At 37.2% G+C, this 27822-nt stretch overlaps 1 protein-coding gene across 2 annotated transcripts in view; it reads right to left on the bottom strand.

Annotated features, from left to right (window-relative positions):
* The window catches only part of NBEAL1 (neurobeachin like 1), a 208991-nt gene that overhangs the window by 118553 nt on the left and 62616 nt on the right, over positions 1 to 27822 (bottom strand). Inside the window, exons 8-12 of one of the 2 annotated variants that reach the window (XM_034954834.3) lie at positions 27154 to 27239; positions 21474 to 21780; positions 20436 to 20542; positions 7384 to 7470; positions 5305 to 5388 (exon numbers count right to left, since the gene is read on the bottom strand). In XM_034954834.3, the coding sequence (XP_034810725.2) occupies positions 5305 to 5388; positions 7384 to 7470; positions 20436 to 20542; positions 21474 to 21780; positions 27154 to 27239 (671 nt within the window). The remainder of the gene's footprint in view (positions 1 to 5304; positions 5389 to 7383; positions 7471 to 20435; positions 20543 to 21473; positions 21781 to 27153; positions 27240 to 27822) is intronic. The other variant, XM_057301476.2, reaches the window with a different exon arrangement.

The raw sequence follows: 27822 nt of genomic DNA, 5'->3' as shown, positions 1-27822 counted from the left end.
AAAATACAAAAATTAGCCAGGCGTGGTGGCAAGCACCTGTAATCCCAGCTACTCTGGAGGCTGAGGCAGGTGAATTGCTTGAACCCAGGAGGCAGGGGTTGCAGTGAGCCAGGATTGCATCACTGCACTCCAACCTGGGCAACAGAGCAAGACTCTGTCTCAAAAAAAAAAGAAAGAAAGAAAAAAGAAAAAAAAGAAATTCCAAAGAATTTCATATCCAACCAAACTAAGCTTCATAAGTGAAGGAAGAATAAGATCCTTTTCAGAGAAGCAAATGCTAAAAGAATTCATTACTACCAGACCTGCCTTACAAGATATCCTGAAGGGAGTGCTAAATATGGAAAGGAAAGACCATTACCAGCCACTACCAAAACACACTTAAGTACATAAACCCATGACACTATAAAGCAACCACACACACAAGTCAACAAGTCTGTATAATAACTAGCTAATAATATGGCAGTAGGATCAAATATGCACAGATTAATACTAACCTTGAATGTATATGGGCTAAATTCCCCAATTAAAAGGCACAGAGTGGCAAGTTGGATAAAAAACCAAGACCCAGTGGTATGCTGTCTTCAAGAGACTCATCTCACATGCAGTGACACCCATAGGCTTAAAGTAAAGGAATCGAGAAAAATCAACCAAGCAAATGGAAAACGGAAAAAAGCAGGGGTTGCTATTCTTACTTCAGACAAAACAGACTTTAAACCAACAAAGATCATAAAGACAAAGAAGTTACATAATGATAAAGGGCTCAATTTAACAAAACCTAACTATCTTAAATATATATACACACTCAACACAGAAGCACCTAGATTTGTAATTCTTAGAGACCTACAGTATACTTGGACAGATCATTGAGGCAGAAAACTAACAAAGATATTCAGGACCTGAACTTAACACATGACCAAATGGACCTAGTAGAGATCTACAGGACACTTTACCACAAAACAAGAGAATATACATTCTTCACATCTGCACATGGGACATATTCTAAAATCGACAACACAATCAGACATAAAATAATCTTCAGCAAATTTCAAAAAACCAAAATCATACCAACTACACTCTTGAACCATAGTACAATAAAAATAGAAATCAAGACTAAGAAAATTGTTCAAAACCACACAATTACATGAAAATTAAACTGTCTACTCCTGAATGACTCCTGGGTAAATAATAAAATTAGAGCAGAAATAAATTATTTGAAACTAATGAGAAGATACAACATACAAGAATCTCTGGGACATAGCTAAAGCAGTGTTAAGAGGGAAATTTATAGCACTAAACGCCCACATCAAAAAGTTAGAAAGACTGCAAATCCAACAACCTAACATCACAACTAGAGAACTGGAGAAACAAGAGAAAACCAATCCCAAAGCTAGCAAAAGGCAAGAACTAACCAAAACAGCGCTGAACTGAAGGAAATTGAGACATCAAAAACCATACGAAAGATAGGCCGGGCACAATGGCTCACATCTGTGATCCCAGCACTTTGGGAGGCTGAGGCGGGCAGATCACTTGAGATCAGGAGTTCAAGACCAGTCTGGCCAACATGGTGAAACCCCATCTCTACTAAAAATACAAAAATTAGCCAAGCATGGTGGCATGTGCCTGTAAGCTGGTAGGAGAACTGCTTGAACCCGGGAGGCGGAGGTTGCAGTGAGCTGAGATCGCGCCACTGGACTCCAGCCTGGGTGGCAGACAGAGACTCTGTCTCCAAAAAAAAAGAAATACAAAAGATCAACAATTCCAGGAGTTGATTCTTTGAAAGAATTAATAAAATAGATCACTAACTGAACAAAGAAAAAAAAGAGAGAATATCTAAATAAACACAATCAGAAATGACAAATAGGACATTACTACTGACCCCACAGGATACAAAAAACCCACAAAGACTACTATGAACACCTCTATGCACACAAGCTAGAAAACCTAGAAGAAATGGATAAATTCCTAGAAACATACAACCTCCCAAGATCAAACTAGGAAGAAAATGAATCCCAGTACAGACCAATAATGAGTTCCAAATTTGAATCAGTAATAAAAAGCCTACCAATCAGAAAAAGCCCAGGACCAGAAAGATGCACAGCCAAATTCTATCAGATACATAAAAAAGAGCTGGTACCATTCCTACTGAAACTTTTCCAAAAAATTGAGGAGGAAGGACTCCTTTCTAACTCCTTCTATGAGGCCAACATCACCCTGATACCAAAACCTGGCAGAGACACAACAAATAAAGAAAACTTCAGGCCAATATCCTTGATAAACATAGATGCAAAAATCTTCAACAAAACATTAGCAAACAGAATCCAGCAGCACATCAAAGAGCTAATCCACTATGATCAAGTAGGCTTTATCCATGGGATGCAATGTTGGTTCAACATATGCAAATTAATAAGTGTGATTCATCACATAAACAGAACTAAAAACAGAAACCACAAGATTATCTCAATAGAAACAGAAAAGGCTTTCAATAAAATTCAGCATCGCTTCATGTTAAAAACCCTCAACAAACTAGGCACTGAAGGAACATACTTCAAAATAAGAGCCATCTATGACAAACCCACAGCCAACATCATACTGAATGGGGAAAAGCTGGAAGCATTCCCCTTGAAAGCCAGAATAAGACAGGGATACCCTCTCTCACTACTCCCATTCAACACAGTACAGGAAGTCATAGCCAGAGCAATCAGGCAAGAGAAAGAAATAAAAGGCTTCTAAGTAGGAAGAGAATAAGTCAAACTCTCCCTGTTTGCAGACAATATGATTCTACGCCTAGAAAACCCCATAGTCTCTGCCTAAAAGCTCCTTGATCTAATAAACTACTTGAGCAAAGTTGCAGGATACAAAATCAATGTACAAAAATCAGCAGCATTCCTATACACCAACAATATCCAAGCTAAGAGCCAAATCAAGAATGCAATCCCATTAACAATTACCACAAAAAGAATAAAATAACTGGGAATATGGCTAACCAGTGAGGTGAAAGATCTCTACAACAAGAATTACGAAACACTGCTGAAAGAAATCTGAGATGACACCAACAAATGGAAAAATATTCCATGTTTATGAATAGGAAGAATCAATACTGTTAAAATAACCATACTGCCTGGGCTGGTGTGGGGGCTCACGCCTGTAATCCCAGCACTTTAGGAGGCCGAGGTGGGCAGATCATTTGAGGTCAGGAGTTCCAGACCAGCCTGGTCAACATTGTGAAACCCTGTCTCTACTGAAAATACAAAAAAATTAGCCAAGCATTGGTGCACACCTGTAATCCCAGCTACTTGGGAGGCTGAGGCAGGAGAATCGCTTGGACCTGGAAGATGGAGGTTGCAGTGAGCTAGGATCACGCCACTACACTCTAACCTGGGTGAGAGAGCGAGACTCTGTCTCAAAGAGAAAAAAAATGACCATACTGCCCAAAGCAATTTACAGATTCAGTGCTATTCCTATCAAACTACCAGTGGCATTCTTCACAGAATTAGAAAAACCTATTTTAAAATTAATATGGAACCAAAAAAGAGCCTGAATAGCCAAGGCAATCCTAGACAAAAAGAACAAAGCTGGAGGCATCACATTACCTGACTTCAAACTACACTACGAGATTACAGTAACCACAACAACATAGTACTGGTACAAAAACAGACACATAGACCAGTAGAACAGAAAAGAAAGCCCAGAAATAATGCTGCACACCTACAGCCATCCAATCTTCGACAAACATGACAAAAACAAGCAATGGGAAAGGGCTCCTTTTCAATAAATAGTGCTGGGATAATAGCTAGCAATATGCAGAAGATTGAAACTGGACCCCTTCCTTACAATACACAAATATCAACTCAAGATGGATTAGACTTAAATGTAAAATAGAACCTGGCAAAGATTTCATGATGAAGCCATCAAAAGTAACTGCAACAAAAACAAAAATTGACAAATGGGACCAAATTAAACTAAAGAGCTTCTGCACAACAAAGGAAACTATCAACAGAGTAAACAGACAACCTACAGAATGGGAGAAACTATTTGCAAAACATGCATCCAACAAAGGTCTAATATCCAGAATCTATAAGGCACTTAGACAAATCAACAAGTAAAAGCAAATAACCCGACTAAAAAGTGCGCAAAGGACAAGAACGGACACTTTTCAAAAGAAAACAGGGCTGGGTGTGGTGGTTCATGCCTGTAATCCCAGTACTTTCAGAGGTCGAGGCAGGCGGATCACCTGCGGTTGGGAGTTCAAGACCAGCCTGGCCAACGTAGTGAAACTCCATCTCTACTAAAAATACAAAAATTAGCCGGGCTGTGGTGGTGCACACCTGTAATCCCAGCTGCTTGGGAGGCTGAGGCAGGAGCATCACTTGAAACCAGGAGGCGGAGGTTGCAGTGAGCTGAGATCGTGCTACTGCACTCCAGCTTGGGCGACAGAGGGAGACCCTACCTCCAAAAAAAAAAAAAAAGAAAAGAAAACATGTAGCCAACAAGCATATTAAAAAATGCTAAACATCACTAATCATTAGAGAAATGCAAATCAAAACCACAATGACATACCATCTCACACCAGTCAGAATGGCTATTATTAAAACATCAAAAAGTAAGAGATGTTGGCAAGGTTGTGAAGAAAAGGAAACACTTATACACTGCTGGTGGGATGCAAATTAGCTCAGCCATTATGTAAAGCAGTCTGGCAATTTCTCAAACAACTCAAAGCAGAATTACCATTCAACCTGGCAATCCCATTATTGGATAAATACCCAAGGGAATATAAATTGTTCTACCATAAAGACACATGAACATGTATGTTCATCATAGCACTATTCTCAATAGCAAACACATGGAATCAACCTAAAGCCAATTGTAGACTGGATAAAGAAAATGTGGTATATATACACCATGGAATACTACACAGCCATAAAAACAAATGAGATCATATCCTCATATCCCTTGCAACAATGTGGATGGAGCTGGAGGCCATTATTCTAGGCGAACTAACACAGGAATAGAAAACCAAATACCACATGTTTTTACATATAAGTGGGAGCCAAACACTGAGTTCATATGGACACAAAGAAAGGAACAATGGACACCAGGGCCTACTTGAGGATGAAAGGAAGGAGGAGGGGGAAGATTGAAAAACTACCTATTGGGTACTATGCTTATTACCTGGGTGGCAAAATAATCTGTACACCAAATCCCCATGATATCCAATTTACCTATATAACAAACCTGCACATGTACCCCTGAACCTAAAATAAAAGTTAAGAAAAAAAAAAAAAAGCTGGAGGATATATGTTTCACCTTAGCAGCTGGAGATTTGTTCATTACTGCTGTCAAAGCCTGAATGGTTGATATGGCCAAACAATCCAATTGTCCTTGAAACACCTATTGAGGGGGAAGGGGAAACAAGAAATTAACAAATGTGCTCACGATTTTTATTGAGTTAGGAAACCTTTGGTCTGAAAACCTGAAAAAATAATTACTTGACATGCATTACATTCCTCTTCTGATGAAATGGATTTCTGAAACACTATAACCTGCAAGGAAAGTTACCTATTTAAAAGAAAAATAAACCACATGTCAAGGAGGATAAGGCAACATTCACTTATTACATTAAAATGTTTTGAGAAAAAAACAAGCTTAACACATGCTTTTTAAAAATAATGGACAATCTCAAGAGGAAGGGAGGGAGGTCTATCATTCATTGGAAATCCTATTACTTTTTTTTTTTTTTTTTGAGATGGAGTTTTGTTCTTGTTGCCCAGGCTGGAGTGCAATGGTGCAATCTCGGCTCACTGCAACCTCCGCCTCCCAGGTTCAAGTGATTCTCCTGCCTCAGCCTCCTGAGTAGCTGGGATTACAGGCATGCGTCACCACGCCCAGCTAATTTTTGTATTTTTAGTAGAGACAGGGTTTCTCCATGTTGGTTAGGCTGGTCTTGAACTCCTGACCTCAAGTGGATCCACCCACTTCGGCCTCCCAAAGTGCTGGGATTACAGGTGTGAGCCACCACGCCCAGCCAGAAATCCTATTATGTTTTAATTCCCCTTCAAAACTACACTTGAACCATCCAGGTTTAAATTCCATTTGCATGTATAAAAAGACAGCTAAAATAATCTTGTTTATCTAGCTTCCAAACCCTGTGTTAAAACTAAGATGGCATGTGCATATGCCAATCAATTATACTTATAAACAATTAAATATATCTATTTTTATATTAAATGGAAAATTTGAGGCAGACACAGAAAATGAAATACGTATCTCTAAGTATTGTCATGTTTTTGAGAAGGCAACTTTTAATCCTAAAAGTTGTATGAAAAAATAAAAACTAGCCTAATTTTGTCTATTACTGTTTAAGTTTCATCAAAAAGAAGAGATATGTTAAATTCCAGGGCAGTGTATTTATAGCAAAAACAAAAACTAACATCAAGAATATTGAAAAACTGAACATGACTGTTATATCAGGCTTAGACAATCATGAAAGCATAGAATCACTTACAATTTGGAATTGTAATGTGAACCTCTAAGAGACTATAATAATTGTTTTATTAATCTACATTAAGTAGGCCTTAAGAGGGATTAACATTTATACAGAAATCTAAAACAATATTCTGTAAATTGGCATTTCACATCTAGAATAAAAAATAATGAGATGATAATGTGTCTTGTTATACAAAAATTCTATTTATAAACTTGGACATTAACACAATGTTAATAAAAGACAATATGTAAGTTTATTGGAAATATTTTGGAAGAGAAAAATAACGTCAATTTTTAAAGGTAGTTTTTTTTCAAACTAAATTACCTAATGTATTGAGAGAAGCAACATAAATCACATATTTTTGCTTTATTATACCTGTATAGACTTGAATTTCTAGAATACAAAAAGTCAAGTTTTATGCTAAATTAACAGAGAGTTCAGCATCTTCTTCCCTTCCTCCAAGATTCAGGTTGTCCATTGAATTATAATCATCACTTGTCAATAAGAAGCAAAGAATCAAGATATTAACAATGACCATACATATTCACAAAGAAAGCCCTAAGGTCCCAATATACCACAGTGCTTAGAAAAGTCACCACCAGGTGGACAGCGTTGTACTGAGATCCCATTCCTGTACTTTATATCTCCTCAAATTGAAAAGACCATACACACGTAGAGAGAATGGAATGGTACTGATTGTTTGTATCAACCACCAAGATATTTATCCTTTAGATAAAAGCAATTTTTAACTTTTTAGTAATTTTCAAAAATAATTAATAAATATTAGAATTTGACAATGTTTGTGTATTTTAGGACATAAGAAGAAAAGCACAGGAATAGTTATTCCCATTGGCTGATTTTGGACTTCAGCTGAAACAAGATGCAGGCTTTGTAGATACCTGGTCCTCATTCATTTCTGTCAGTAATTTGTTGGCAAGGTCTTTCTCGTTCTTGTCTGCCACCTTATTGTTAGCATTTAAAAATAGCTGTTAAAAACAGAGACAAGAATAATGGAGAAAGAACATTAAATTGTTACCTATAAGCAGCAATGAAGCTTAAATGGGTTTCCATGTCTCTTGAAAATAAACCCAATAATTCCCTTGTGAAATATACTACACTTTTAGAAATTAAAGATTATTCACTTTTTGGATTATGAACTAATAGGAGTTTAGATATTTCTCTCTTGGAATTCAAAGTTACTAAAATAAGAAACAATGGCAATAATTAGGACTAGTTAATATTCCTAAATTCTTAAAGAATCAGCAGAGAATGTCTCACACTGATATGGTTTGGCTCTGTGTCCCCACCCAAATCTCATCTTGAATTGTAGCTCCCCAAATTCCCATATGTTGTGGGAGAAACTTGGTGGGAGTTCTCATGGTAAGTGAATAAGTCTCATTAGATCTGATGGTTTTATAAAGGGAAGTTTCCCTGCACAATCTCTCTTCTCTTGTCTGACGCCATGTGAGACGTGTCATTCACCTTCCACCATGATTGTGAGGCCTCCCCAGCCACAAGAAACCGTGAGTTAATTAAACTTTTGTAAATTGTCCAGTCTCCGGTATGTCTTTATGAGCAGCATGAAAATGGACTAATACACACAAAAAAGAAGGAAAGCTGTTACTGACACAAACCAAAGATACCGTAGTACGTAACACCCAGTATGGTTCTATAGTTAAGGAAGTTTGTGAAGTGCTATCAAACTAACTTTAAAAATGGTTCTTTCTAGAAGTACTTCCTCAGAGTCTCAAATATGCTAATGGGTACTTTGACAAGGGAGGTCAGGGTGCAGCATTTCCAAAATTTATCTGACCACACATTTTGTTAAAACATTAGTTTAAAAGTATTCTCCAAAGTCATCAAGAATTGAGCTTCATTTATATTCATTTGTATTCTGTAAAGGAAAATTGAGATTATCTCTAGCATACATGGGCATTACCCTCTTCTGAGTAAAATAAAGAAATCAAGTATTTTAGTTTCAGTATATAAAAGTCAGCATCCCAAAAGGCCTTCAACTTGCCCACAATTTGAAAAAAAATTCAAATGATACTCAAAGGGAGAGACAGATTTATAAAGGAATTTATTAAGAGCATGCTAAGGAAGAAGGTTCTTAGGAAGTTCTATTATTTCAGAAATGAGAAAACAAAAGGTCGAGTTACATGCTGAAATATGCAATATAAAATAAACTGCATAGAGGTATGGTATTATATGTTATGCAAGAGTATATGTAAGGCTTAACATAACAATAAATTGATATATACACTACAGGCCTTGGAATCAGAGACCTGAGTTTGAATTTTGGTTCTGCAACTTACTGGCTGTCTGATTTCAAGGAAAACTACTTCTCCAAGCTTTTCTCAAAAATAGGGAGAAAAATATCTCATCAAATAGCTATACACATTAAATGACATAATCCACGCTAGCTTATTAGCATAGTATCTGGCACATAACAGAGACTTAACAAATGAAAGGTGTCAGCTGGGTGTGGTGGCTCATGCCTGTAATCCCAGAACTTTGGGAGGCTGAGATGGGCGGATCACCTGAGGTCAGGAGTTCCAGACCAGCCTGGCCAACATGGTGAAACCCTGTCTCTACTAAAAATACAAAAACTAGCCTGTAGTCCCAGCTACTTGGGAGGCTGAGGCAGGAGAATCACCTGAACCCGGGAGGTGGAGGTTGCAGTGAGCAGGGATAGAGCCACTACACTCCAGCCTAGGTGACAGAGTGAGACTCTGACTCAAAAAAACAAACAAACAAAACAAACAAAAAACAAATGAAAGGTGGTATTATTACAAGCAAAGGTTTTTAAAGGAATAATATTTCATATTTAGGTCAAGGGAAACAAATAGTCAGATAAAACTGGTCAGTGTAAAAATGAGTAAAATCTTTCCAGAAAGCAATATAGCAATCCGTAAGAAGAATCTTTAAAACAATTCTTGGGCCGGGCGCGGTGGCTCACGCCTGTAATCCCAGCACTTTGGGAGGCTGAGGCAGGCGGATCACCTGAGGTCAGGAGTTCGAGACCAGCCTCAACATGGGGAAACCCCGTCTCCACTAAAAATACAAAATTAGCAGGGCGTAGTGGTGCATGCCTGTAATCTCAGCTACTCGGGAGGCTGAGGCAGGAGACTTGCTTGAACCTGGGAGGTGGAGGTTGTGGTGAGCCGAGATCGAGCCATTGCACTCCAGCCTGGTCAACAAGAGCAAAACTTCGCCTCAAAAACAAACAAACAAACAAATAATTCTTATTCTTTAACCCAGTAACTGTATTTCTAAAAATCTACCCTAAGAAACAGTCAAAAACACCAAGATTTTAGCAGCTGTAAAGACTAGGTAATGGTTTTGAATTCTTCTCCTTGCTACTAAAGATAATAGTTTTCTTCTTTGCTTTTCTCTTCTTTTTTTGAGACGGAGTTTCACTCTCGTAGCCCAGGCTGGAGTGCAATGGCGCAGTCTCAGCTCACCGCAACCTCCACCTCCTGGGTTCAATCAATTCTCCTGCCTCAGCCTCCTGAGTGGCTGGGATTACAGGCATGCGCCACCACGCCTGGCTAATTTTTTTGTATTTTTAGTAGAGATGGGGTTTCACCATGTTGGTCAGGCTGGTCTGGAACTCCCGACCTCAGATGATCCGCCTGCCTTGGCCTCCAAAAGTGCTGGGATTACAGGCGTGAGCCACTGAGCCTGGCCTATTCTTTTCATTAATTCAAGTATCTTTGGGCAGCTTAAAAAATTTACATTAATTCAAATCATATCCCTGTAATTTGGTAAAACAAAAAAACTGATAAATGCTTAAGGTTCATCATATCTATCATAAAAGTTAAATGTATGATTCCATGGAATTGTAAAGTACTCTACAGTATGATGAAACTCATTTGCCAAGCGGAGAAGCCTTTACACAAATACTTACGGAAATCAACGCATACTTAAATAGGCTGACGAATCTCATACAAAAAGAAAGCATGAAAACAGCAGCAGCCAGCTTAAGGTTGTCCATCTGATTCATAAATTGTTTATGATATTTTAAACTTTATTTGCCAAAGTTTCCAATGGGTCTAAATAGCAAAACTGTCTTTATTCTATACTACTATATAAAAAGAACATAAAGGATTCATTTCTTTACTAACAAACAAATAATTTAAACAAAAAGTAATCGTGGACATCTGTGGCATCATGCGGTATATTTGGGGAGTTAGGTTTTCATAAGATTTCAAAGATTTTTATATATTCAGGAATCATATCAACTATGTCCATAAAATGTTTTTATATCAATAAAACCTTTGATTCTCCTATATTTAATATACAGAAAACATTTTTCCCTACTGACTAAACTGTGACCTTAAGTTCCAGTAATACAATTAGAAAATTATATATTACAATGGACTTAGGGTCAGAAAACCTGGGTTAGAAATCCTACCTCCATCAATTATTAGTGTTGACCTTGGGCTAATCATTTAATGCCTTAGGACATTTTTCCTTATTTGTATAATGAAGAAGTTTAGAAGCTTATTTCAAAGATTCCTCTTTGTTGTGAAGACTTAATGGCTTCAATGAATAGTGATAAATCTAAAGTAATTCTGACAAAAAAAAAATTCCAGAAATAAGGAAGACTATTGCTGCCAGCAGGGAAGGCCCAGGTCCCAAAGCTTGGTTTTCCCTGTTTTTTTGCTTGTTTTTGTTTTTTTGAGACAGAGTCCTGCTCTGTCACCCAGGCTGGAGTGCAGTGGTGTGATGGCTCACTGCAACCTTCACCCTCTAAGTTCAAACGATTCTTCAGCCTCTCTAGTAGCTGGGATTACAGAGGTGTGCCACCATGCCCAGCTAATTTTTGTATTTTTAGTAGAGACGGGGTTTCACCATGTTGGCCAGGCTGGTCTCGAACTCCTGACCTCAAGTGATCAACCCGCCTTGGCCTCCCAGAATGCTGGGATTACAGGCATGAGCCACCACCATGCCCAGCTAGTTTTCCCTCTTTAAAGGGATTTCTTCTCCAGCATTTTTGTTTCAAAACAAAATGTGATAGGTGGTATCAAAGAATTAACTTTTAAAGGTCATGATTCCGGATGTAAATTTTAATAAACTTTGGCCTATAAAGAACAAATATTAGCTCACCATCATGATAGCTATGACAAACAGCTTTGTATTTTTTAAAAAGATATTCATATCAGAAATTTGTTATATCTGAGTTTCATATACTGAAGAAAAACCAATGCTAACAAATTTTAGTAGGAATTATATTGTATCCTAGAGATGACCCTATAAAGCAGATTCTTTTTTTTTTTTTTTTTTTTTTTTAGACAGAGTCTCCCTCTGTCGCCCAGACTGGAGTGCAGTGGTGTGATCTCGGCTCACTGCAACCTCCACCTCCTGGGTTCAAGTGATTCTCCTGCCTCAGCCTCCCCAGTAGCTGGGACTACAGGCACGTACCACCACGGCTGGCTAATTTTTTATATTTTTAGTAGAGACGGGGTTTCACTGTGTTAGCCAGGGTGGTCTCAATCTCCTAACCTTGTGATCCGCCTGCCTCGGCCTCCCAAAGTGCTGGGATTACAGGTGTGAACTACCGCGTCCAGCGGATTAGCAGATTCTTTACACATGTGAGATGTTGGCTTTATCACTGAATTTGTCTTTATAACAATTTACTTCACCAATATATTCTTTACTATTTGATTTTGATGCTATTCTTTACTACAGTGAAGTGACATAAATGCTTTCAGAAATATCCCTCAAAACAGTGTGAAAAAATTCAAGGAGCTGATACTAAAATCTTTATTCTGAATTACTCTCATAGAATTAACCCCTGGTATTCCTCAGCAGGAATTCAATGAAAAGAATACCTCAAATAGAAAGGTAAAAGCTCTTTGAAGTAGTTTCATTTACAAAGGCTTTATGAAGCTCTCTAAAAAATTTCTGATACCATCATGATACATGGAAATATCCTATATCCTTTTTTCTTTTTTTGAGACAGAGTCTCACTCTGTTGCCCAGGCTGGAGTACAGTGGCACGATCTCAGCTCACTGCAACCTCCATCTCCTGGGTTCAAGCAACTGTTCTGCCTCAGCCTCCTGAGCAGCTGAGACTACAGGTGCGCACCACCACACCCAGCTAATTTTTTTTTTTTTTGTATTTTTAGTAGAGACAGGGTTTCACCATATTGGCCAGGCTGGTCTCGAACTCCTGACCTCGTGATCCACCTGCCTCAGCTTCCCAAAGTGCTGGGATGACAGGCATGAGCCACCATGCCCAGTTTAGTTATGTACTCTTCCACATTGCTGCTACATGTATAAATTAGTAAAAAAATTCAAAAGCAAATTGCATATATATCAAGAACCTTAACCATATTTCTGCTATTTTTCTACTTTTCTATATTTTCCAATGAGTTACAACTTGTTTTTACACAATATTCTGTTCCCTAATTTAAAAAAGAAACAAGAAAAGTGTATGCCCTATGACCTAGTAATTCTACTAGAAGTAAAATTCTATTTTGGAAATAAATTAAGTTCCTACTAGCAGGGTGTAGTTAAGTAAATTATGGTACATCCACTTAATACAATATTATATAGACATTAAAATTATGGCACATGAAAATAATGAAATATCTTAAATGAAACAAAAGTACAAAATTACATGCATCAAATGCTCACACTAGTGTTAATGCATAACAAAAAACTTTACAAATCAACAAGAAGACAATAACAAATCTGATTTTAAAATGGGCAAAGGACTTGAATAGACATTTCTCCAAAGATAGATGTACAAATGGCCAATAAGCACACAAAAAGGATGCTCAATATCACTAATCATTAGAGAAAGGCAAATCAAAAGCACAATGAAATACTACCTCATACCCATTAGGACAGCCACTATCAAAAAAGAAAAAAGACAACACTACTGCTGGCAGGGATGTGTAGACATTGAAAACTTTGTGCACTGTTGGTATGAATGTAAAATGATACAGCTACTATGGAAAACAATACAGAAGTTCCTCAAAAAATATTAAAAAGTGAATTACCATATATCTAGTAATCCTACTTCTGGGTATATACACAAAAGAACTGAAAATGGTATCTTGAAGAGATATTTCTATATCCATATTAACAGCAGTAGCCAAAAGGTGGACGCAACCCAAATGTCCACTGATGGATGAATAAGCAAAATGTGGTATATACATACAATGGAATATTATTCAGTGTTATAAAGGAAGGAAATTCTGACACATGCTACGACATGGACGAATCTTGAGGACACTATGCTAAGTGAAATAAGGCAGTCATAGAAGAAAAAATACTATATGATTCCACCTTTATGAGGTATCTAGAGTAGTCAAATTCATAGAGACAGAAAGTAGAATAGTGGTTTCCAGGGGCTGAGGAGAGAGGAAACCAGGGAGCTGTTTAATGGGTATAGAGTTTTCATTTTACAAGATGAAGAGCTCTGGAGATGGGCTGCACAATAATGTAAATGTATTTAACACCACTGAAGTGTACACTAAAAAATGGTTAAGATGCTAAATTTTTATGTTATATATATTTTAACATAATTCCTTTCCTTTCTTCCTTTCCTTTCCTTTCTCCCTTCCTTTCCCTTTCCCTTTCCTTTTCCCTTTCCTTCCTTTCCTTCTTTTCTTTTCTTTTCTTAAGACAGAGTCTTGCTCTGTCACCCAAGCTGGAGTGCAGTGGTGTGATCTAGGCTCACTGCAACCTCCACCTCCGGGGTTCAAGCAATTCTCTTGCCTCAGCCTCCCAAGTAGCTGGGATTACAGGCATGTGCCACGACACCTGGCTAACTTTTTTGTATTTTTAGTAGAGACGGGGTTTCCATGTTGGCCAGGCTAGTCTGGAACTCCTGAACTCAAGTGATCCGCCCGCCTCGGCCTCCCAAAGTGCTGGGATTACAGGCATGAGCCACCGTGCCTGGCCCCACAATTATTTTTAAAAAGACTTTAAAAATGCCTACAGGCTAGAAATAATCATATATAATTTATTTTATTTTTCTATATTTACCTTTTTTCCTATAAGAAGTAACATTTTCATAATGAAAAAAATAAGCTTTACCTTAAAAGTAAAAAAATGCTACTTCTACTGGATGCTCTCAGTTGTAAGTGAGAGCTAATCAATGGGTACACATGAACATACAAAATAGAATAACAGACACTGGAGACTCCAAAAGGTAGGAAGATGAAAGGAGGCTTGAGGTTGAAAAATTATCCATTGGATATAATGTTCACTATTTGGGCAATGGGTACACTAAAAACCTAGAGTTCATGGAATATATCCATGTAACAAAACTGCACTTGTACCTCTTAAATCTATAAAAAAAGTTTTTTTTAAAGACATCCTATTTCTTACATGAGAACTTATAAGGTGAATAATTACAGCCAAACATTCAAGCCAGTTATGTGGGTAATAATTAATTTAAATGTGCATTTAAAAAATCAATCCATATGTCATAAAATAAACTTCAATATGCCTATTTTAAAATTATGCCCATCAATAGCAGACGCAAGATATGTTCATTGTTAAAGAAAGATTTTTCTGAAATTTGACTTTAAAACATTTTTCTCAAAGTGGCAAAGGAAAATATTTCTAACCAATTAAATTTTATTCTTTTTAAGTTAAAACAGAAAATGAAAAGAATCACTTTCAAAAAAGAGACAAAAGTAGATATTTAGTAAATTTATTCATCTGAACACAAGCATTTCCTCTACTGCAACATCCACGATGTCCTAGAGAAAAATGGTGAAAATATTTGATTCTGCAAAAAGAAGTAACTGTCTTTAAAATGTGGTTTCAAATTGTAACATAAGACTGACCTTTAAGATTTATGAAGCTGAATGTGCTTCTTTTGTATTTTAGAGCTTAGGTTTGTTAAACTGACCCCTAATTTTGTGGTGTGTGTGTGATCCTAGGTTCTCGTGTCTCTTAAATGCTACCCGCCTCTAGTTATTTTATTTGTTTGAGCTTCATAAGACTTCACTGAGTTGGTGATCGCTAGATGGCCTAGTTTGTGCAAATATGTGTTGGTTTCTCTCCATATTCCTTTAGAGTTTTATTGTTTACAAGTTTCTCTTTTGTATTGAGAGAAAAATAGCCAAAGCATCTTTGACATCTTTTCTGCGACAGGCAGAAAGACCTGAAACAAAGTGGGGATCTTATTTTTTTTTTTTTTTTTGAGATGGAGTCTTACTCTGTCACCCAGGCTGGAGTGCAGTGGGGTGATCTCGGCTCACTGCAACCTCCGTCTCTGGGGTTCAAGTGATTCTCTTGCCTCAGCCTCCCGAATAGCTGGGATTATAGGAGCATGCCACTATGCCTGGCTAATTTTTGTATTTTTAATAGAGACGGGGTTTTCCATGTTGGCCAGGCTGGTCTGGAACTCCTGACCTCAGATGATCTGCCTGCCTCGGCCTCCCAAAGTGCTGGGATTACAGGTTTGAGCCACCGCGTCTGGCCTAAAGTGAGGATCTTGAACCATCCTTTCTTTTCTGTTCTCCTTACCCTATTACCTACTGGACCAGATGTTTTGTCCTGAAAACTTGTCTCCTACTCTGCCCTCTTTTACATTCCCCTCCTCCAAAAGAAACCTATACACCCACACACATACTTGGTTAATTCTTGGGGTATCTCTGCAATTCTTAAATGATTTATGCAAAAATCCAGAAGAAGCTAGGAACTCTCCATCCCTTGCTCCCAATCTCCCAAGTCAAGACCTTTTCTTGATGTGATTCATGTCAAATACTTAGGACACTGCTGTATTTTGGATGGATCAAACCTACTTAATCTTTCATCTTAAGCAGATAGAAACAAATGGGGGCCTTCCATGTAGAAAGTGGGGTCTGGAGGGCAAGAAAGGGAATATGAATATATATCCAAGTCACTCTGGAACTTTTATGTGGGTATAAGAAACTTATGTCAAAGTGGCCACAAGATTGTTTAATAGGAGATAGAAGGATATAACTCCATGTTTACTGCTAGAAACCAAAGCTTTGTGTGAAATTTTGAATTTATGGGGACAGAGGGAGGGTACCTGTGTGTTCTTTCCCTGATCCCTTCCCCTCATTCCTGAACTGCAGGAGACTGAGCTCCTTTGGGCCTTGGTGACCCCATCACTGAGGGGTTTATTTGATAGTTGATTTTGCTGTACTGGGTACTTCCTTTCCCATTTCCTAATCATTCTGTAATACACATGCTGACTCTTTTCCCTCCCCTCCTCCTTTCCCTGGGAAGATACAATCAATCAATAAAGACTTACTGGTAGTGAAAAAAATTGTAATGAATCCTAATTTTCAAATTAATCATATTCCTATATCATAATAATTTAAAATTTGTTAACACAGTTATACAGAAAAGGAGAGTAGTCTCCCATTGGAGTTTATATCATTTAATACATGATGTAGCTGTTCTAATACTTTTAAAATAAGCCTGAGTTTTCGATTATAAAATACTAGCTATAGAGTAAAGATGAAAAGGGAAGAGGAAAAGCATTTTTATGCCCCTTTTTTGGCAGAGAGTTGTGCAGCCAAGCAAATTTTTAAACCAAATACATTTTGCTTCTGATATTTATTCTGCTCCCTTACCCTAGCATAATCCTGTTGTTCTAGGCAACGAACTGCAAATTTAATCGATTTTCAACTTTATTTATTAAGCTTCTACTGTGTGCCAAATACCTAATGATGGGAGAGAAGAGATTAAAGTCAGCCTGCTTGCCTTCAAATAGACCACAGTTGAGTATGAAACACAAAAAGTTTAAGTGTCACCCCATAGACTTCTAAAAGATACTAATATGTATCTATCTAGACCCAGCAGCATCAGAAAATATTACGTAGTAATTTTTTTAAAAGAGCAGAAAAGAAATTATTTCAAGTAGCTATAAAAGCATCAAGGAGATAGATTTAAAAAGCATGAATAAGAAAACATGAAGGGTTTAATAAGGGTCTTTGTAAGAAAGGCTTAATAGGCAGGCCTTGAGTCAGATGTCTTAGAGCCTTGCACAAGTCATGGTATGGAGATTTAAAAATCACTAGAGTATTTTCATGGTTTGGGAGAACATGTTAAGCAAAGGATTGATACGATAACATTGATGTATCAAAGAGATAGTTTTGGCTTCAATGTAGAAGGGGATAAGGGTGAAAAGGGGCCGGGCTCGGTGGCTCACGCCTATAATCCCAGCACTTTGGGAGGCCGAGGCAGGTGAATCACGAGGTCTGGAGTTCCAGACCAGCCTGGCCAAGATGGTGAAACCCCATCTCTACTAAAAATACGAAAATTAGCCGGGCACGGTGGCGGGTGCCTATAATCCCAGCTACTTGGGAGGCTGAGGCAGGAGAATCGCTTGAACCCAGGAGGCGGAGGTTCAGTGAGCAGAGACTGCGCCACTGCACTCTAGCCTGGGCGACAGAGCAAGACTGTCTCCAAAAAAAAAAAAAAAAAGAGTGAAAAAGGAGAAAACAAGTAAATGTTGCCATAATCTGGCAAAAAAATTAAAGCCTGAAATAAAGCAATGACAGTGAGAATAAAAAGCTGTATTTGAGAAATGTTTAAAAAACGAAATTGTCCACTTTGGTGACATAAGCAGATGTGGGAGATGAGAGATCAGGAAAAGCCGAGATTGATTTCCAAGTTCCTCCTTTGAGAAACTGGGTCGATAACGGTGCCTTTGACTTAAATTAGAAATACAAGAAAAGCAGGCCAGGCACGGTGGCTCACGCCTGTAATCCCAGCATTTCTGGGGGCTAAGGCAGGCCAATCACCTGAGGTCAGGAGTTCAAGACCAACCTGGCCAACATGGTGAAACCCTGTCTCTACTAAAAATACAAAAATTAGCCAGGCATGGTGGCAGGCACCTGTAATCCCAGCTATTTGGGGGGCTGAGGCAGGAGAATCGCTTGAACCCAGGAGGCAGAGGTTGCAGTGAGCTGAGATCATACCACCTCACTCCAGCCTGGGTGATTTAAGCAGCTGTAGGGATAAGATAAGAAAGGGGAGACTAAAGAGTAGGGGATGAACTGTTCCATTTTAGATGTGGCAAATTTGAAAATTTTGAGAGACATTCAAGTGGAATTCCTCAAGAGAGCTGAACTAACAACAAGAAATTTGGGTATTATAGATGATATCTAAAGCCACACATCCAAAGGTGAGACATCCAAAGGATAAGCAAATTAAGAAAGGTTGGAAAAAAGAGCCTAGAACCAAACAGGGAATGCCAGTATTTTTAGAAAGGGTAATATTCCAGAAAGACTGAAGAGTGGCCACAGTGATACACAGTAAAAAAGATCAAGGTAGAAAAGAAGATGAGTGTGTTGACATTTCAGAAACAAATTTTTTTTTAATGTTTCAAGAAGTCTGTTCTCCATATTTCATATTTTGGCATCAAAATTGTTTTGCAACAAAATATAATTGTACATTGTGCAAAATTCACTTACAAACATATTAAGGTTTCTACAAATCTGCATTAACTTCCACAGCCTCTGAACAACTGCAGAAAAGGTTAACACTGATAATGGAAAAGCTATCAAGTAGCTGGTTGCTTCAAAATTTTGTTTGTATTAATGTTATAATATGATTTTGAGCTATCAAAAATATATTTACAAAAGTATCCTATTGATATTATTCAGCTTGATGTGGGATCTTACTTTTTCATTAATAGAAATATATATTTTTACATTAGGAAGTATGGGAATTATTACCAGTTTTCATCTATGAGCAACAATTTTGGAATTCATATATTTATTATTGTATGGGAGAATCAATATGCTATCAATGTTTCCATTTACAATGAGTATGTATTACTTTAATTGTAATAAAAAATGTTATTTGACCCTGAAAGGGCACCAAATCATTTATGAATTTTATTTAAATTATACAAACATATCACATATTTGGAGAGAAGAATGGAAATAAACACCCAAAATCAACATTTAGGTCATTACATGGTGTAAAAGTTAGGAATAATGGCCATGAAGTCAAAAAGAACTAAACTGAAACTCTCGCTCTGAAACTTCGTGCCTAATTTATAAAGTAGTCATTATGAAGACAACATATATTTTGTGACCTCACAAGAAAAGTGTCTGATACACAATTGGTACACAATAAATATTGGTTAGATAAATCATTTAATTAAAAAGCTATGTCTCGGCCAGGCACGGTGGCTCACGCCTGTAATCCCAGCACTTTGGGAGGCTGAGGTGGGCAGATCACAAGGTCAAGAGATGGAGACCATCCTGGCCAACATGGTGAAACCCGGTCTCTACTACAAATACAAAAAATTAGCTGGGCATGGTGGCGCCCGCCTGTAGTCACAGCTACTCGGGAAGCTGAGGCAGGAGAATTGCTTGAACCCAGGAGGTGGAGGCTGCAGATTGCACCACTGCACTCCAGCCTGGCAACAGGGTGAGACTCCATCTCAAAAAAAAAGCTATTTCTTATACAAAAACATTATTCAGTGAATGACATACAATTTGAGTTAGAGTAATAGGTTTGCACCAAGCAATCCACATGTTTTATATAACACTCCCTATAATCAGTGGCCTGTATTTACAGGGTATGTAACTTGGAGTCTACAAACTGTGGTAGAAGACAGTGTTTCCATGAGAAACAATTGTTTTTCAAAGACTCATCTTAGTATATTCAGACACAAATAGTTAGAAGAGCTCAGAAGCAACTAATTACTTAAAGGGCCTCAAGGATATTTCTGGATGGAATGAAAATAATATACGTCATGAACTGAAATTCTTCCCATACAAAGAAATTCCAGTTTGACTACCTTTAAAGTATTTAGACAATTACAAGTGATTTAATACTAGTTTCAATTCAAGATAAAACTTGGTTATGTAATTAAATGCAAACAGAGATTAAGTATAAAAATTAGTAAAAATATGTTCAAATGTGAATCAAAACAAAAACAAAAAATAGCTTCTTAAAATCAAAGACAACAACAATAATAGAAAAATACCTTGCAGTTCTGTAGCAGTCGTATGAGATGTTCAAAGCAATTGCTGTTAAGAAAAATGGCCTGAAGAACAGGTCTATCTGTACAATCTAACATGGCTGTGATGGTATCTAGGAAAATAAAAAGAAAATCATCCATGTAAAAATGAAAATTTGGGATCATACAAACATTTACTCTAATCATTTTTCTTTTTAATTTTTAAAACAACTTTGATGTTCAGTATTTTTAAAATGACACTAACACACAAAAGCACATAAAAGCATTTTTATGCCTTTAGAAGCTATACACCAAACAATTAATGTTCGTTATGAGTGAGTGGCAGGATATAAATAACTTTTCTTTTTACTTCTCTGAATTTCCTAGTTTAGCTCTAATGAAAACGTTTTACTTCTAAAAGGAACTATCAGTTAATAATATTTGTATTTAACAACCTTACATGGAAACACAATAAGAAATCATAATATATTGGTGAAGGAGCTTGCAGAGCATAGAGACAGAGATAAATAAGCAGAATGACACAAAACAACCAACACAAAGAGAAGGGAAGAGAAACACACACACACACACACACACACACACACACACACACAGGCTCTGAGGAAAAAAAGAAACAAAAACGGAGGCCCTCTAGAGAAAGGGCAGATTTTTGAAGCGACCTCTACAGAGATGTTATAGAGGCACATACAAAATTCACTGTATGTGACTCTTTACCATAGGTTACTACAAATGGTGCTTTCTGAAAATTTACTTTTCCTAGAATTTCAAAGTCTTAGCTAACTTTCTTTTTCACATTGATGCTTTTAGGAGATTACACTTTCAAAACAATATAGAGACTTGACTTTGTTATTGTTAAAGCAAAGAGGTTGTAACAAACACATCAATTCTATATAAATTATTTTGAAGTCAAAGTCTAAGCAGTCATATGATATCTGAATTAAACAATCAATACTTTCCATACAATGGCCTTGTATTTCAAAAGAAAGTGGTAGATATGAAAATAAAAAACAGACTCAGAAAAAGTTGTCATTATGTAATACTTACTCAGCATTTTGATCTGTAGAGCAATAAATCGGTTTTCCCACTGTCTGGACCTTCTTTGATTAGGTAAAGCTGAATGATCTGAATTTAGCAATTTAAAATAGTTCTCCAGAATAGTACTGGTTTCCACTTGACGCTGATCAGAGTTACTACTGAGAAGGATATGTACCACTTCTGTAAGGCACTTCAGAGTTAGTTCTGCCTTCCTACCCACTTCTTCAGGATCTCCATCCTCCCAGGAATCACAATCTGCCAATACTCGCATAAGAACTTCCATAGTGGCTGGAGAAATTGCTTGCAAAGCATTCCTCTGAAACATTAGAGACAATAAAAATGAAACCTAAACCTAATGAAGTTGTGTATGTTTGCAATAATGAGAATTTAATACATCTGCAGGCAACCTTTTCTTTTAATAAACACATAAAAATTTGTAACAGATACTCTGATAGCCACTGCTAGTGGTTCATACATATTAAATCTTCCCTTCCTCTCAGAAAACTCACTTTACACTCTCTCTTGTGGCTAAGGGTAGCCATGTGACATAGTTCTGGTCAAGGATATATGGTAGTAGACTATGAAGAGGGTATCATTTTATAAACAAAAAGGGAAGGACCCTTTGCTCTTGGGCCTTTCACCTTTTCCTGCCTAGAATGTAAACATAATGCTTGCAGCCACCTTTATATCATGAAGAGATAAGTCCATGATTAAAGTAGCAGGCTACAGAAAGAATAGGAATATTGAAGGACCTCAGTCCTTGATGTTCTTATTGAGTTGTTGTACCAGCTCAAAACTGCCTAACCCTGGATTTCTTAGGCAAAATGAAACATAAAAAACAACCTCAAATCGATTAAGTCTCTCTAAGGTTTTCAGGTTGGTTACAGAAAATCCATCACAACTGATTTAAACATGTAAGATGACTGGTTTGGTTTTGATTCTACAAACATATTTCTGAAATTCCATATACTAAGTAATTGGTAGCTATATGTCAAGGTGACCAGAAGAACACAGAAATAAACAATATGTATTGCCCTAAATTGTCAAATTACAACATAATGAAACAGAACATAGTCATGCAAAATTATCTGAATTAGCACTTAAGCCATTAGGACTGTTTTCATCAATAATTATCAATATAATGCATAATATCAACAACAATAATTACTGCTATGGAAGAAACTGCTAATGGCCCACCCAATATTCAATTTCCTTCACCTTCCTTATTCAGAGAAACTGATGTTTTCCTGAACACATGGCCACCCAGAATAAATTCACATTTCCTAGCCGCCCCTGCTGCTAAGGAGGCCAAGGAAGCAAGTTTTATCACATTTTTTATGTGGACATATTTTCCTTCTCTATAGTCATATGACCAAGTTTGGCAAATGAGATCAAAAGACAGGGAGTGTCAGCTTTTCAGGACCTCTTTATTTTGTTTTTTATTTTTTCAGACAAGGTCTTCCTCTGTCACCCATGTTAAAATGCAGTGACATGATCATGGTTCACTGCAGCCTCAACTATTCAGGCTTTGGCCTCCTGAGTAGCTGGGACCACAGGTGTGCACCATCATACCTGACTAATTTAAAAACCTTTTTTGTAGAGACAGGGTCTCCCTGTGTTGCCCAGGCTCGTCTTGAACTCTGGGGCTCAGAGATCCTGCCACCTCGGTCTCCCAAAGTTCTGGGATTATAGGCGTAAGCCACCATGCCCGGCCTCAGTATGTCTTTAAAAGATACTTGACACATGCCATTTGTATCCTTCTTCCTTACCCCCTCTATCTTAGAGCCCCAAATGTGAACATAATGGCCAGAACTCTAGAAGCTATCTTGCAGCATGAAATAGAATAGTAAGCATGACAGATTGACATTCAAAAGAAAACTGAATCCCTGAAGATCCCAGAGGCACCAGATTAACTCTGAATTATTTATTGCTTTGTTTTTAATTAGAAAAGTAACTTAAGCTGTTTTAATTTTATTAACTGCTACATAAAGCAAATCATAGATCTAACTGATAAAACTTTTATTTACTTAGTTTTTAAAAGTACAAGTACTTTGTTAAGTGCTGTACATATATTATGTCATTTAGTCCTTACAAATATCCCATAAATGTTACTATTTCCGTATCATAAATTAATAAACTAAAACATATGTAAATAGTATATCCAAAGTCACATAACTAGTTAGAGATGGACACTCAAACCTAGGTCAGTCTGGCTACAAAATCTTTGTTTTTAACATAACACAAAACAGGACAGGTTTCAAATATGCCAATGGGAAGCCCAGATATGATGCTTTGGGAAAGGAAACCAGTAATTAGACTTTGATTTTTCTGATCTTTATGACATGACCATTCTTTAGCCTTTATATATTCAATTCCTCTAAACACCCTTATACTAATGCCATATTCAACAAACAACTTTCCAACTTTGATATAAATCCCACTATAGCTATGCCTGGATCACAAGGATTTTTGGTACATAAAATAATAAATTGGACTTCCAGTATCTACTTGATTTTAGTGTTAGGTTTCATTATGGAGGTCTCCTGGGGTTTGACTACCCCTAGGCACTAACAAGAACAAGTCTCTGTGTTTTCGAAAAGAGAAGGGGATCCAATCAGCTTCTACATTAGTCATAACAATGCCACTTCCATTTTTATTCCTGTATACTTAATCATTTTTTCACTGTAGTAGAGAAATGATAGAAATGGGGAAATAATGATCCAAAAGAAGGAAATCAGCTAATACTGGAATGTGATTAAGCAAACTTACACTGAAAAATAAGATTCTGGTCACCATCCCTCTCACTACAAGGAGACTCTTTTCTTCTACTAGGGTGAAGAGGAGAAGGTCACACAGACCACCTGGAAACCTAACTAGGGACTCTGGCTAGGTGCCAAAAAAAGGACAGGACAAATAAAACAAAAGAAATGGAAATTTCACTAGTGCTCTGGAGGCTAACAAGGTACAAGAGTAAAAAGGAATAAAAATATATTTTTTAAAAAGGCCATTGAGCATAAGGGCCATGCAATGAAAAAAAAACATACAGAGAGAAAACAAAACAGAGCAAAAACAAGGAGGAAAGGGGAATTGCATTAATACAAACAGATAAGAAACTCTTTTTTTTTGAGATGAAGTCTCGCTCTGTTGCCCAGGCTGGAGTGCAGTGGTGCGATCTCGGCTCACTGCAAGCTCCGCCTCCCGGGTTCATGCCATTCTCCTGCCTCAGCCTCCAGAGTAGCAGGGATTACAGGCGCCCACCACCATGCCCGGCTAATTTTTTTTTGTATTTTTAGTACAGACAGGGTTTCACCATGTTAGCCAGGATGGTCTCAATTTCCTGACCTCATGATCCACCCACCTCAGCCTCCCAAAGTGCTGTGATTACAGGGGTGAGCCACCATGCCCGGCCAGGAAACTCTTAAACTCAGAATGGTATTTACAAAATTAATACTCAATAAAATATATCTCAATTGGACATATTAAATAAAAAGAAATCTCCCAAATACATAAAGTCAACTGTTTATGAAGTTCACTTGAGAAATGAAGATTACACTCTCTCAAATCTCCAAACAGACTAAGAAATGATAAATACATTATCAAACAAGTAGCAGTTGCTTACTGCTAGAAGATTAAAAGTTCCCTAGAGCTATAAGTTAAAAAGCCTTATAAAAAGGCTCTTGAACTCAAATAAATATCTAAGCATTAAACTGCATGATGCTGTCCTGAATGTAGACAAGGATTTCCTCCTAAATGCCAAAAATAATAAGGTAATATGCCTAGTGTATTATTGGCATAATTTTGTATCTTTAAATAAAATTTACTTAAGTTTTTAAAAATATAGGTTTCTAAGTTTTTTAAATTATAATTTAAATATGTAATTTGGTACAACAATATTAAGAACATAGTACACTGATGCTAGTAAGAGAATGTTTAATGTGAAAGAAAAAACTGATAGTTAAAAAAGAGAAGATAAAAACTTTCGACCTAAGATAGAGAAAGAAACAGAGGGAGGGAATTATAGAGATTTATAAACTTGGATGGAAAAAACCAGATATCTTAATTTCTACTAATTTCTAACTAAAATTTAGTATTTCCTTCAAGTTTAAATGTAAGCAACAAAACAACAGTAGTATAAATAATACTTGTGATTTTGTTGGCTAGGCACAGTGACTCACACCTGTAATCCCAGCACTTTGGGAGTCTGAAGTGGGCAGGTTGCTTGAGCCACGAATTGCTCAACCTGGGCAACATGGCAAAAGAGTGTCTTTACAAAAATACAAAAATTAGCTGAGTGTGGTGGTGTGCACCTGTAGTCCCAGCTCCTTGGGAGGCTGAAGTGGGAGAACTGACTGAGCCAGGAGGCCAAGGCTGCAGTGAGCCATGATAGAGCCACTGCACTCCACTCTGGGCAGCAGAACAAAACCCTGTCTCAAAACAACAACAACAAACAAAACAAAACAAAACAAATTTGTGATTTTGTCATCAGTAAAAATCATATGCATTTTCATTTATTACAGCTGTTACAGTCACTCAAAATATCATTTATGCTAATTTCTTCTTGGAAGTTACATTAGTTTCTAGACTTGCTGTTATAGCTTTTTTAATTTAATGTATTATAAAGAAGCACATATTACTATGTCACAGATTTGTTTTATTAATATTTTAGTAACTGCATTTCAGTATAATTGGTTTCCTTTATTTCAGGCATTTAAAACATTCTGACAAAGGGCTTTATCAGATTGCCAAGGGGATGTGTGCTATAAAAAGTACAAGTGTTAGGCACCTCTGATCTAAACTGTGTGGTTTAAGAAAACACATGTTTATACATGTACTTTCTGAACTATAATCCTTTCGTCAACTAGAATTTATATTCAAAGTTTATGACAGTGGTAGGGCACGGGGGACTCACGCCCATAATTCCAGTACTTGGGGAGGCTGAGGTGGGCAGATCGCTTGAGCCCAGCAGTTCGACCCGCCTGGGCAATATGGCAAAACCTCATGTTTGCTAAAAATACAAAAATTAACTGGGCATGGTGGTGTGTGCCTGTAGTCCCAGCTACTTGGGAGGCTGAAGTGGGAGGATTGCTTGAACCTGGGAGGCAGAGGTTGCAGTGAGCCAATAGTCGCACTTCTGCACTCCAGCCTGGGAAACACAGCAAGACCCCATTTCAAAAAACAAAAACAGAAAAGTTTATGACAGCACTTAGATGCTTACCTTAAAAAAAACTAGAAATTCTTTTTTGTAAATTTTAAAACACTAGTTGGATTTGTTGAAAAAAAAACATATACACTTACAAAAATACATTTAGTATTATAAGTACACAGAAGAGTGAATAAATTCATGTCTTTAGAAACCAAACTACTAGACCTCAATTTCATCAAGTGGACTGATGAGGTTGACTTCCTCTATCATCTGAAATAAAAACTAGTGCTTGAAAGCTAACATAAATAAGAACTTACAATACCAAAAATTGTTAAATTTGTTTATTTATTCAGTAATTTTATTGTCAGTGCTAAATATTACTTAGGTTTTTTGGAAAATAAAAGAAGTAGATTAGTTACAATATATAAGTTCAATATTTGTATGGTGAATGAAATTATAAAAAGACAAAGAACATACTAAATCTATGGAAAGCTTTTTGCACTGTTAATTATAATTTTATTTATTAAATTTCAACACTTTCCTTACCTGCCCACCGGCTACGATGGCTCCAAAGAGATGCAATAAGCAACATTTAAGACTTTCCTTGAGATGTTCACTTTCCTGAAAACATTCTGTAAATAATAAATAAATAAATAAGATTTGTCTTTCACAGTATGATTTATCTCTAAGGAATGTCTGATGCAAACGCGAAGAACTATTTGTGAAAAGGCTGATCTGTGTTAAAAGCCAAGGTTGATATGCATTTTGTCTTAGGAAAAGAAAAGAGAAGCCATCTACCAGATAGCATTTTAGGTATTTACGTCATCTCACTTAGTTCTCATAATTCTCCATATAAGGATGATATTTGGCCCCCATTTATAAATGAGAAAAAGGAAGGTCAGAAGTTAATATCTTGCCTGAAGTCACATGGTTACTAACTGACAGGGCTAGAAACTAACCCAAACCTGGCATAAAATTAGATGTCTCTCTCTTTTTTTTTTCCTTTGAGATGGAGTCTCGCTATATCACCCAGGCTGGAGTGCAGTGGTGTGATCGCAGCACACTGCAATCTCCACCTCCCAGATTCAAACGATTCTCCTGCCTCAGCCTCCGGAGTAGCTGGGATTATAGGCGCCTGCCACCACGCCCAGCTAATTTTTGTATTTTTAGTAGAGACCTCAGGTGATCCACCCGCCTCAGCCTCCCAAAGTGCTG

This window comes from Pan paniscus, chromosome 13 (genome assembly GCF_029289425.2).
Source record: "Pan paniscus chromosome 13, NHGRI_mPanPan1-v2.0_pri, whole genome shotgun sequence".
In the NCBI taxonomy this organism is placed as follows: domain Eukaryota; kingdom Metazoa; phylum Chordata; class Mammalia; order Primates; family Hominidae; genus Pan; species Pan paniscus.
This window is presented reverse-complemented; position numbering and strand designations above follow the sequence as displayed.